At 34.3% G+C, this 13,309-nt stretch overlaps 1 protein-coding gene across 8 annotated transcripts in view; it reads right to left on the bottom strand.

Moving 5' to 3' along the window:
* Nucleotides 1-13,309, bottom strand: part of PCDH17 (protocadherin 17) — a 90,485-nt gene that overhangs the window by 53,013 nt on the left and 24,163 nt on the right. For 6 of the 8 annotated variants that reach the window (XM_086881149.1, XM_086881145.1, XM_086881144.1 and 3 more), the window contains 2 exons: nucleotides 8,047-8,105; nucleotides 7,713-7,885 (listed from right to left, as the gene is read on the bottom strand). In XM_086881149.1, coding sequence (XP_086737275.1) covers nucleotides 7,713-7,885; nucleotides 8,047-8,105 — 232 coding nt within the window. The remainder of the gene's footprint in view (nucleotides 1-7,712; nucleotides 7,886-8,046; nucleotides 8,106-13,309) is intronic. The other 2 variants (XM_086881150.1, XM_086881147.1) reach the window with 1 other exon arrangement.

Here is a 13,309-nt window from a genome sequence, read left to right on the forward strand (position 1 = left end):
ACTCTCTAGTCCTGTTACAATACTTTCCTTGATATTAAGTATTCATCCAATATATGAATATATGCCCTAAAATATTCATTAACAAAAGTAAGCACAAGTAGAGAAGATCCATTTATCACCCAGGGAAATGCATAAAGCCTGATACTATAAAAACTCTCTATTTTCTGATTTCCTTGTTTCAAAAGTTGTTGATCTTTCTATGCCCCCACTTTTCTTTCAATTTATAAAAAGAATCTGAAAAGAAGGAATGTTAGCTGAAGATAATGATTTTGACATAGAAGGACCTCATCTTACTGAGAATGGCAAATCCTTCTCTTGCTCTTCTGGTGGGAATAAAGTGAAAAGATAACTTATGGATTCTAAGCCTTCCAAGAACAAACTGCAGTACAATAACTGCGCCTAGACCCAGGAAAGGCAGTGTCAAAACAGAAAGTATAGATAGGATGTAATGAGATTTACACTAGTGGCAGGGGAGGGATATTCTGTTTTGTTGCCTCTGAAGTTAAGCAGAAAGAGATGAGCACCAACAGCTACAGCACCCAAATATTAGAATCTCAGATACGAGACTTATGGTAATAGACTTGTGATCTTGAAGTGCATGGTATGAATTAATTTGCAAATAAGATCAGCAAAGAAAACTCTTCTGAAATTTATGAATACTTTTATTGTTGCAGTCATGAACTTTTCAGATGTTAGTAAGGGCCTATCTAAATTGATTCAATAGTGAAACGTCCAATGAAAATAAAACAGGTCAAAAATACATATAATTTTCAACCACCGAAGTAATTTTTAATTATAAAATAAGTAGAAATTATGTGGAGGGGAAATGAAATTACCTAAAATGCAGCATGACACACCAAATGGTGCAGAGATGAAGCTGTGCTGAATGGCTGTAATCCCTTTGAGTTACAGTGATACATTTGTGTGTACTGATGAAGAAAGCTCCTTCTGTATGTTTTGAAAGTCAGTTATAGAAATTTTCTCCTCTAAATATTGGCTAAATACACTAATTGTGGGATATGCTGTTCACAAAACTTCACAGCTACCAGATATGTATGATGGCAATAATCTGCCAGGTGCTGAAATGTGCACCTGATGAAAAACCCAGTTTGGCAGAACACAGCGCCAGTTGAAATGCAGGATAATGGGCAATAACAGACAGCAGTAATAGGCTAAGGCAATCTGATGCAAACTGTATTCACTGTCACTTCAGTTGCCAGAATGTTTGCACCACTTTTCTATTTTGTATCAACAGAGGCAGAGAAGTCATGAGGCATAAAGTGATTCTATCCCATCTCCATTAAAACGCCACTTTACTTCCTTTTCTGACTTTTCTGTTTGTTTAGGACAAACATCTGCTTCCTCAGACTTCTCCTTCCTTACCTGTGCTGCTTGAAAGCCAAAGATGCTTGTGTGCTTCTGAGAAGAGCACACTGTGGTGATGCTGTGCCTGGGAGCCCTCCCATCTATAATGAGGGAGCACCGAACAAACTGGACTCTGCTTTGAAGCAGTCATACAGCTTTAATCGCAAATCTGGACTTGGTATAAAAATAGCTGAAATCTAAAAGATGAACTTAAATTGACTGGTAGACTAGGAGATTGTCTGAAAATAGAATCTAAACCATGAGAGATATTCATGATAATACTCTGAGTGAACAAAAGTTGGCAGATACGAGAGTTTTCTATTTATTTTGTCTAAATCCGTCATATATTTTGCTGTAGACATTATACAGCAAAAGATATGTCATAGATTACTAGGTATTAATATGAGAAGAGCTGACAATTATCTGTAGAGAAAAGGAAACTGACCTGTATTTTTCTCTCTAGTTCATTAACTTTGGTTAGAAGGCAGAACATAATTCTGATTTCTCAAAAAAAGGGAACTATTGAACCATTGCACAGTCTAGCTCAGCCCAGGTAACAAAATCGTGCAAAAGTGTTACCTAGATCATCTTTAAATGCTTGAGCCAAGACACAACACTTGAAACTTTTATTTGTTTCCTCTGACTAAAAGGGAAATATACTCCCAATTGAAGTTTCAATATCACCATTCACAAGCACTTATAAGGAGTATGAAACCAGTAATAATGCTGATAATTCTCATTCATTTAGAAGTACTGTTTCACTGAACAAAGTACTCACAGCAGAAAAAAAGGGAAGAAGTAATGTCAGTGGCTCCAATGTCATATTGAACTTGCTATACACACACCAGAATAGATATAAAATAATGGTATTATTCTTCATAAAACTCTGCACTCTACCTACATTTTTAATCTGAAAATGCCATTATTAGAATAAGGCCAAAATCAAATATTTTCAGCTTGTTGATTAGAAATTCAGTCAATCAGAAACAGTTAGAGAATAGAAAAGTTTTCTTTGACCTATGCTAGTCCTCATCTAGGATCATACATGTGCTTGCATAAAACACAGAACCAAAAAAAACCACAAACAAACAAAAAACCACAAAAAAAAAGAGATAAAATATATAGAAAAGAACAAACAGAAGCAGAAAACTCGAGGCTCAAAACTTCATTTTGTGTGGGCTTCACCTCAAAAAATTTCCAGTTTCCAGAATTTCCAGTTCCAGAAATAGGTTCTACTACTGAGACATATCAAGAAAAAGAAAGAGACCCTCAATACAATTAAGTTATTATAGCTTCCCTGGAAAACAAGTCATCAGATGAAATTGAAAACCGGATACTATGTGCAAGTAAACAGCAAGTTAGCATCTTACCTGACCATGTTAGAAGTAAGCAAGTTAAAAAGGATGATAGTGCTGGACATAAAGACTCTTAAGTGGTGTCAGAGCAAGAAGGGCAGTCTGAAATCTATGCTGAGCATAGAGAGAATGTCATAGATGTTCTGTCCAGGGGAAAAAACCTATGGGAGGAAGCATTGTTGAACAAAAGATTTCACAGGTTGTGCCAGTTCCTGGAGATTCCTAGCCTCCATCAGTTTCTCAGAAGAGGCCATCACCAGTTTCACAAACTTTGAAAAGAAATATTTCTTCACAGTCTTCTTTATCTATTATCTCATTAAGCTGTTGTATTCATAAAAGAGCTCATCATCCCCAATGGCATGGAAAGCATCGGTGATGATGTCAGACAGAAGAAATGTGCTTGATGAACTTTCTGCACTTATCAGTCTAGACTGATTCTAACTCAGTAAAACAGAATGGATTTTAATTATCCAAAAGACTATAGCAAGATTATGCCAAGAAAATTAATGGATAGTCCAGAAAAATCTCGGTAAAAATTTTTTGTAATTTCTGCTCTGCTGCAGATGGATAATGCAGGATACTTGGGTTCTAGGATCTCATGTTTAGAAATTGAGATTATAAATTAACAGATTGCTACAGACTTGTTATGTGAACACGTTCAGTGGGTAAACACAAGTGGTAACAAACAGTGTTTATAGAATCTCTAGAAATGATATTTTTATTCCTAAGATTTACATGCAAAACTGCATCAGTTGTGATGCAAATGTATTTTTGTTGTGATGAAGAAAGAGCTATTATATTTTCAAATTACACTTAGTATCACTTTTTTCATGCAGATACATTAAATTCCTTTTATACTACTAACAATACCCTAGAGTAAAAACGGTGCTGTTTTACAGAGAAGCCTGATGAGCCTAGCTAGAGCTAGGTCCTAGAGGAGACTGACAACTACGCTGAAGAGTTCAATTTTACCCTTCCTCCAAGCAGTTGCCTCCATCTTTTTCTTTATTCTCAGAATCCACACTATTGTCAATGAGGCAACAGCATATGCAGAAGTAGCTCTTCTATGGGATGCAGGTGTGAATGGCAAGAAACTATGTTGCAAGAAAGAGGCAATGCACAGTGATAAAGCAAAACCTCAACAAAAGCGACGGAATGGGGAGATATTTAATCCCTTGAAGTTTTTTTGACAAGGACATTTGCACTAAAACAAGAAAACACAGACAGAAAAACAAAACAAAAGCAGAACAAAAGGAAAAGGAACTAAAGATTCCTGGGAAAATCTAACAAAGGTAATAATTTATGAGTAACTACAGAAAAGTCCATAACTTGGTATTTCTTACTGATTATAATGTAAGCTTATGCAGGATTTACTAAGAAAAATATAAAATTAACATCTTGCTGCTTTACTGCTCCCTTGTAGATATTATTGTTTATGTTTTATGAGTTATAATATAATTTTCAGGTTTGGATACCTTTTAAAGAAATACAGATTGTTGCTGTTATTCTTAAACCATGTCAAACGAAACAATTACTCTGTTATTTAAATGCAAAAAGTGAATATTACATGCCACAACTTTGAGTGAAATAAACAGGCAATTTGACAGATGTGTTCAAAATTATTAATTCTTTTAAGACTTCTAAGTAGGGTGATGTCAAACTGTCCAAACTAGTGATAGGGTTTAAAGTGTCAGCGACAGAGGTGGAAATAAAGACAAGTAAACAAAACAAACTTATCCAAAACCATTCTATAAAAAGAGTAGCAGGCATGTGGAACAAGCTGTTTAGTAAGACAGCTGATTAAGATAGCATAAGTAAGCTTAAGAGACAGCTAGATATTCTTATGCAGAAAGTGGCTTGTATATCACAGAAGAGAGGATAAGGCTGAGATAACTAAAGTGGGACGTGCTTACTGTAACACAAGACTTACTATCATGATAATTTTTACAGTTTGGGCTTTTCTTTCTGCTTTCCTTCCATTCAGGCCATTCCATAAGCATTTTATTAATTATAAAATTAATTACATCTAATTTGCATTGTCTTTCTCGTTTGTGGAAAATGTTTAAAATCACTACCAGACAAAAGTTTGTATCTGGATATGTTTTCCTTGAAACCAGCTATTTCAATAGTAAACTGACAGGCTCTATCATTCACTGTTTCATTAATTTAATGGAAGTCATAAGGTAAGCTTGACTGCTTCCCATCTCATGCTGAAATTAGAAGACATCTTGTCTACAAAAATTTTTTTCATAAAATTTCCCTCTTCTCTGTTACTGAGAGAAGCACAACTACTGTAGTGTTACCAAGACCCTCTTTATCTCAGTTTGTCCTTTTAATTTTCAACTATCTGGGCTAGAGTTGATCAAAACTGTAGTCTAAATACTGGTACAACTAGAATTCTTATTACTGCCATGGGCAGAATTAGACACATGACAGTAATGTTTAGAATTACATGAATATGTCAATCTTAAATAATTTTTAAATTAGGATTCTCATGTCAAGATCCTGACTTCACTGTTAAACCAAACAATTTTTCAATAATTTCATAATATTTAATTATTGATTGTTCTAATAGCAGAAGCTAAAGTATTTTAAATATCTTTAAAAAACAATAATCAAGCATAGAAATTGGTTAATAGAAATAGTGAATTCCCATCCTTGTATATAACCCAGAATGATGACAGAACCACAGCTTCTAATATTGATTCAGGCATTGCTGGAGACAATTGTTTTTAGCAAGCTTTCCATCTCCTTTTCCCAGAAAACAATTTTTCTCTGAAATAAAATTAAATTCTTTTTCTATCCTAATCACATATATCATATTTCTTACCCTCCTTCAACTTGGCTTATGACTAGAGAACGCAATTTTATTTATCTTCTTTCAAAAGAGAAATATTACATTCGGCTGAGAACCCTAATCATACTAAGCTCAATGACAAGTAATCATCGATTTCATTGGGAACACCACATAGCACCACATTTGTTACTGCAATGACCTGAAATCCCATAAGGTGCTGGATGGAGGTTCTGTTTTCATAATATGACAATGATTTTATTATAGCACACTAGAGATGGAAGAGTTCATTAAAGCAAACAAATTTGTATCATTACTATTTTTAATTATATTTGGAAGGAATAAAAAAAATTTTAAAAAAAAAGGGGAAAAAATTACTTTGTCTCTCTACCCCCATTATTTTATTTTCATCAGTAAAGAAAGTCACATAATCAGCCACTGCTGTAGTTCAGTGGCTGACAATACTTAACGCCCACAATTCAATATATGTTTAATAAGAACATAAGGAATTCATCTGAGCGATTAGAATAAATTTTCTTGTTGACTAGGGCAGCTCACATAGCTATAATGACAAAGGTAAACCTGCATATAACTCTTTGCATTACAACGAAAATAAGCATGGGAATGGTTGGCTAATGTGCTTACTAGATTGCATGTATTTTGACCAGATTTGGGTTTGATGCTGCTCGACAAACTGCAGTATTATGAACACTGGCCATATAGTCCTTTTCACACACTTTTTTAATCTGAGTACTAAATAGTTTCCTAGTGAAACTTTAAAAAATTTAAGGCTCTTTCGTAGTTATACTTGATAGATGGAAATCCAGAATTTTTGTCTTTGTGTCACAAAACTGAGAGAATAAGACACACACTCAAATAGCTTCTTTAAAAAAAAAAATCCTGCACAGCATCTTTATACAGATCAATGTCCAATTATAAGCAGAGAGTTGCTGTGGCAAAAGGTCAGGAAAAAATAATCTTTCCAGCATTTATTACTTGGAAAATAAGGTCAGATATGAGGTCAACCTCCAAATGTATACAGAATAAATTATACTGCAGCATTCTAAATATTCTGCACTGCAAAAATTATACTGTAATCTCAACATAATCAGAAAAATTAAGTTGAACATGTACTTACTGATGTCTGTACAACAGATGAGACTAAGGTAAAAGGTGGAAAACCCAGATTCAATTAATCAACAACTAATAAAAAGGTTATATTTCTGCTTAATTAGAAATACAGCTTCCTATTAAGGCCTGACTGATTTAATAATTTCCTATCTTTAACACTGAACCACCCTCCCTACAACAAACTAAAATAATGGGAAACATACAAATATTTAAAAAGCATTCAGTGATGCACTTTATTGCTTGCAGTATAGAAGCAAAACAGAAAGGCAGAGAATGCTGGAGTGCTTAGTCTGTCTGATTCTCTAAAAAAACCAGAGGTGTATCTTTTGAAATAAAAGACCTCCAAATTAGATAAAGCATATCTAGAATAAAAATGAATTGGACACAGTTTGGGGAAATAAATATGCTTGTTTGTCATAATGAATGTTGGCAGAGAACATTGTCATTGTCCTGATCTACGTCATTTTAGCTGTTTCACAGACACTCTTAAACTTTGCTACCTTTACGGTATGTAAACGAAAGTATACTGAAAATAAGAGTGTATCAGTATTTGATATTTCTCATACTACTTTTAATTGTGAAATCAACATTACAAACAGGAAAATGTATCCATGAAATGAAAACATCTTCTGATTCATTTTTACTCTTGTCTTTTATACAGAGTATTTTCTTTTCCTCTTCTCCAAACTACACGACGAATGTAAATGACTGGTGCTCTTTTATCTGTTACAGTCATGTCTAGTTTGAATTTTCAAATCACGCTTTGACAGAAGGATTGTATATAATATATCACAGACAATGTCAGTGGAGATAGAGTATATTCTAATCACTTTCAAAAGTATTAATTTTTTTATTTTTTTTTTTTAATCTGCTTTGGACACTTGTGGTTTCATTTCATGTTCAATCTGAAAGAAACTGGATTCTTTGCTCTGGGCTAGTGACAAGATTTACTGTTTTCTCTGATAATATTATCAGTAGGCTATTCCTCCCTGATAACCCACAATACTAATAGGTTAATAATGATGTTTTTACTTTACACTTTTGTAGGCATTGTTGGCTTCACTCACCTTGTTCAAGTGGCTGGCTTTTAGTTGAAGTAGTTTTCATCTTGAGTGCCTCCCTAACAGACATGTCACAGCAGGAGCCTTTGTTAGTGTCTTGGTCACTGTCAGCCTGATCACTGTCCCCATGCCCGCTGTCCCTCAAGCTGGCTCTTTCTGGATCCTTGAACGTGGAGCTACTGAAATACATATGAAAAAAAAAAAAAAAAAAAAAAAAAAGAAAAAAGAGAGAGAGAGAGTGTTGTATTTACTTGTTCTAAGTTGAATTGTACTCTCTGGCAAAGCAATTTTGACAAGAATGCAAATGGGGAAGCCAAGAAAGTTATTTAATAGGCCTTACCTTTGAACAAACTGCTGCCTGCTGCCCATGTAATTGGGCTCTGCGGGAAAATTGTCTGTCTGTGAAAGAGAAGGAAAAAAATACGTATAGTTGTACACTGGACAAATCTCCTGCAGAGCAACAAGATTTCCTAGAGGAGAAATGATTAATAATTCAAAAATTCCCTTAATCTTCAGATTTGTACATTTTAATTAAATTGGAAAATGCTGGCATGTAATTATGTGCTCAGAACAATTAAATGATTCCGGTCCACAAATTACCTGCTAAAGTAAACAATGAGGCTCCAATAAGTGGCATTCTCTGTTAGTAACCTGACAGATGACACTGTTTATGTTTTTTCATTAGATAGATATTAAGACTGATGGTTATTGAAAATGAGAGAAAAAATTACTCTTGCATATTAAAAAAAGTGAATTATTCAATAATACTAATTTTTAATCATAATTACATCATCTATTGGGACTCTGAAGCTCTTACTGCTGTAATACAGTTTTGTATACTGTTACATTACACTTGAATTGAAAGAATAAACAAAAAATCAAGAAAATTTATGGTTGATTAGCTGTGGGGTTTCCCAGATGCTACTGGAAAAATGCAAGTATGAAAATATTTGGATTTTCTCTCTTTAATTTTCATCAGTATTAATAGCTATGTCAGAATAATGAGAACCACACATGCAAACAAGAACTTTAAATGATCACTGTTGACAAGTAGTTTTTAAAAGAAGATACTTTCATTAAATCTGTCGTGTATATTTTTAGCAGCACGAGCCAAGTGACTGTAGAAGCAGAAGTATTAAAAGGATTCAGACCAACATGGAGTCCTGCCAAAGGGAACTGAATTCCCCTTGTATCATTAGCTGAAGTTCTTTGGGAGAAAGAGAGACTGCATCATTCAGAAAACTCCGCATACTGTACATTCACACACGTCACTTCTTCTTGCAGCTGACCTAGCGACAGAGCTTCTACTGTTTTCTGCATCACTTCACATCACACCACTCTGCTTCGCAGCAGCTCCGGCTTTCGCAGCAGCATCCAGCGCATCAGCATCCGTAACACGGGCAAGACTCAAATAATCAAACTGAGGGCCCAAGGTTTAATGTCATGCAGCAAGTGCTTACAGAAGTGACTGGGATCTTGGAGATTTGAGTTTCTCTGCCAGTCCCCACACCACTTTTCTATCTTTTTGTTTTATCTGTAGGAGGTAATTAGAAATATTTGCTCCTTCTTGTATGATTAGAATATTTGAGCTTGGAAAAGAGGCAAAAATTTTATCCTAAATTTAAGTCACTGCTGTTTGCAACAGAAATTGGGCAGACACCCATTACTCTCAAGGGACTTGTGAAATAGATGAGCTTGTATACCATGGATGTCTTTTATGTTTTAGAGAAGGGATGGAAAATACAGAACCATCTTCCATTCAGCATGTATGTCAATGCATATTCTTCTAGTTTCTAATTCCTTTAGTTCAAAAAAAAAAAAAATAAATATTGTAACACATATTATCTTCACATCCATCATAGGTTTAGTATATGCAATTAGAATTAAAGTTCATCCTCACATTTAGTATTTATTAAGTTAGAAGAACAAACATTGAAAACAAAAAAAAAATGGAGGTGTATTTCAGCATTCTTATGTGTATCTCTCAAATGCAGCACATATTTTGGGAGCAGCTGTATTTCTGCAATTCTGCTGGTTTCTTTTCTTCTCACAAGTTTTTGTGCAGCAAACCTACCTGATATATATACACTCATATACAATCATTATGGCACTTACAGAACCCAGTACTTATCAACCTGAATAAATCTTTAAAACTTTAGGACTTATGTCTCTTTTCTATGTCTAATATCTCAAATAGAGATAGATATCCAGGAAAACCGACCTTATGCTTTTACTTACGTAAGACATCTGTCTCCTCCTAAACACAGCTGCTACCAGAATCAACATTTCCATTTTTCATGACATTGGCAGTCAAAATGCCTGATATAAACTGTCTTTTCATCAATTCTCTGCTATTAAAAGTCAGACTTTTGCCCTGGAATTAATTATAACTCCTCCTTTTTGATGGTGCTAAAAACTTAAATGTAAACTGGACCAGTAAGAACTGCTCATATTTTTTGTCTCTGCTTTTTCATAGCAAAAAAGCATTTCACACATCCTGGATGAGACAATACACATATTTTAAAATAGAATGACCCCATCTTAACTGCTGAGAAATTCTGCATTTATGGTAATCATTAAAGACCTTTAACTGGATTCGAAATTGACTAATTACTGTCATACAGTATTTTGCCGCAATACAATGAATTGCGTGCCATGTTACAGCAAGTTCATTATTACAAAAAAGTTATTATTACAAAAGAACAAATGTAAGTACTTGATGACCATATACAGACACAGAACTCAGAGTTGAATACTGTTCTTTCTGCTCTAAAAGCATTAGTCCTTCTTCTATGAATTATGAAGGTATGATGCTTGCGTTGAGCTGTAACAGCGCTCTGAGATACAGGCAGCAAAGGGAGAATTGTTTCATGTATGAAAATATCTATTAAAGATTGTGATAACTAAAAAAGTATTTAATTTTAGCCTTGGCAGTTTGGAAGAATCTTAGAAATGTAAACATCTGCTTCACAATGGATGAGAGAGAGAGAAAGACCAATGTCTAACATGTCTAACTCCCTTAAAATCTTTTTTTTTTTTAAATCCCAGTTGAAGTGAGAGGTCATATACTTAAAATTTTTACACTTTAACATTTATGGAAGTGATATTACACATTCCAGGTCATGCATTAATCATACCTCTTTACATTGCATAGCTGTAACTCTAAGAAATGAACACTACTTTAAAAATCTAAAAAACCTGTTGTTCTTTTCTGGATATGCAGCCCTTTCTAGGACAACAAAATCACCAAAATGCTGGACTTCCAGTTTAGGTTGCAGCTCACCTGCAGAAAACCACCTAAAATCTAGTCAGCTACACTAGCTAATCAGCCAAGATCCCTCAGAGTGCCTTTGAGAAACACAAAATATCCCATTTGGTCATCTAGCATTAGGTACCTAATACTCTGTGGAGTATTATTGGCATAGGGGAATCTTGACAACCAGCAAGATGTCCAGTGAAATAGCTACAGCTAAGTAAAATGCATCATGTCAGAAGTGAATTGCCTGGAATTGCAGTCTCCTGATAAATAACCAAAAATTATTCAAATTACATCATTAACCTCCTGAAGAACAGAAGAAAACAAACTTCACCCTCATTCTCACCCTGCCTCCAAAAAAATCTCCAGGAACAATCTGTCTCTAAAAGTCACCAAAGTTAAACAGTAAAGTTTTCTATCTCTGTGATTCAAGACTGAGGGCTGAAGTATCAATTAGGTCACCAACAGCTACCAGAGCACAGGTTCTCCAGTAGCAGGACAAATATTACCTAAAATTAAAACAAAAGCAGAAACATCCACTGCCACCAGAAAATTAAAGTCTGTGGTGTGAACCTAGCTGTCCAAAGCCACCTTAGAGAAGTGGTCCTGCTATTATGGCCCATTTTCACAGATTAGTGGAACCAGCTCATTTCCAAAGAGAGTATGCTGTTAAACCATTCAACAGATATTCTTTTTTTGACAGTTGCTACAACAGACCCTTACAAATACTCTCTTCTACCTATCTGTTATAATATGTGACTCTAGATCAAATATGAAATTTTAGGAACACTGTCATTAGTGTAATGTTGCAGAAAAATGTCTGAGGGTTTCTGCATGCACATTTGATACAGCTTTCTCAGAAAGTGAAGTTCATTTAAAAAAACCATTTAAAAAGAAGTCAGAATGCATAGGAACCTTTCAAAAGCTGTAAAAAAATTAAAAATAAAGGGTTACTTCCTTTCAGAAAATATCGTACAGTTTGATTTTGTTACCTTTTACTTCAAAGAATTGAGGAGAAGAAAAATAAAAGATGAAGCAAATTAAATCTGTGCAAAATATACTTTTCATAGAATCATAGAACATTTTGGGTTGAATGAGACCTTAAATATCATCTAGTTCCACACATTCTCTCCCAGTCATGGGTAAGGATACCTTCCAACAGCTCGTGTTGCTCAGAGACCCATCCAGCTTGGTGTTGAGCACCTCCAGGGATGGGGAACCCACAGCTTCTCTGGGCAAACTGAGCTGGTTGGATTTACTGGTATGGAATTTCAAATGAGACAATATAATTGCTAAAGTCCAATAACAGGACTTTGAAAATCATTAAACGGCCAGTGTTTGCATGAACAACACATAGAATATCTTTCCAAGAGCCATCAGCTGTCTACAGAACAATTCAGTTTATTGCACCTGTCAAGACTTGTATGTTATGACTACAAAAAGGACCTAGATAAACTAAAATTGTTGCCAAGTATAGCTCTCACATGGTGTATTTGGAATATTAAATTTTATAGACTCAGAAATAAAACCATTCAAAAGTTTGAAAGTCAACTGTTAAGTTTCTACTAATTAATTCTGGAGTGGCTATGGCTTCCAAAAGTTTAATTTAGAGAAAGGAAAATGAAAAATTATAGCCAAGAACAGAGTATGAGAAACAAATTCTTCATAGAATCCATTAACCTTAAATAAACTTGTAAGAAAAAAAAAAAAGTGAAAAACCTCATCACTGGAAACAGTTTGAACCAGCCTGGGCCAAGCATTACACAATGAATTATGGGGAATATTTTTAGCAATGGGCTATATTCATCTCTGATCCCTTTTTATCTTTTCATAAATTCATGTTCACAAGGTATATGTGTTTACTTCTGTTGAAATATTAAGCTGTTTTATAAACACAAAGGAATTCTACAGTGGCTCTGCACACATTTTTTTTAAAAAAAATTGAGGATTAGAATTACAGCACCATAGTAATCAATCAAATTTCAAGAATTATGCTATTGCTCAGTAGAAGAACGTTCAAGAATTCCTGCAAAAAGGAGACTGTGTCTCTAAAATTTGAAGTTCCTTGCTATTTTTGTCTCTTTACTTTTTAATAAAAACATTTTTTGTGTCACAATTTTGAAGATTTCTAGCAATATTTGGTGTATTCCATACTGTTTGAATAAAATTATTGAATTTTTTTTTTAAAAAAAAAGAGTGTGCAATTCAACAGGTCTGTCTAATAAAAAAAAAATAAAAATCAGTGCCTACAAAGAAAAAGGAAGTGAGAAAGAAAGAGACAGGGACAGAGAGAGAAATTCAATATTTAAGTATTCTTGACAAATTATGCCTAGAAATAATTGTCATA

Source organism: Cyanistes caeruleus, chromosome 3, assembly GCF_971803275.1.
Source record: "Cyanistes caeruleus chromosome 3, bCyaCae1.hap1.1, whole genome shotgun sequence".
NCBI lineage: Eukaryota > Metazoa > Chordata > Aves > Passeriformes > Paridae > Cyanistes > Cyanistes caeruleus.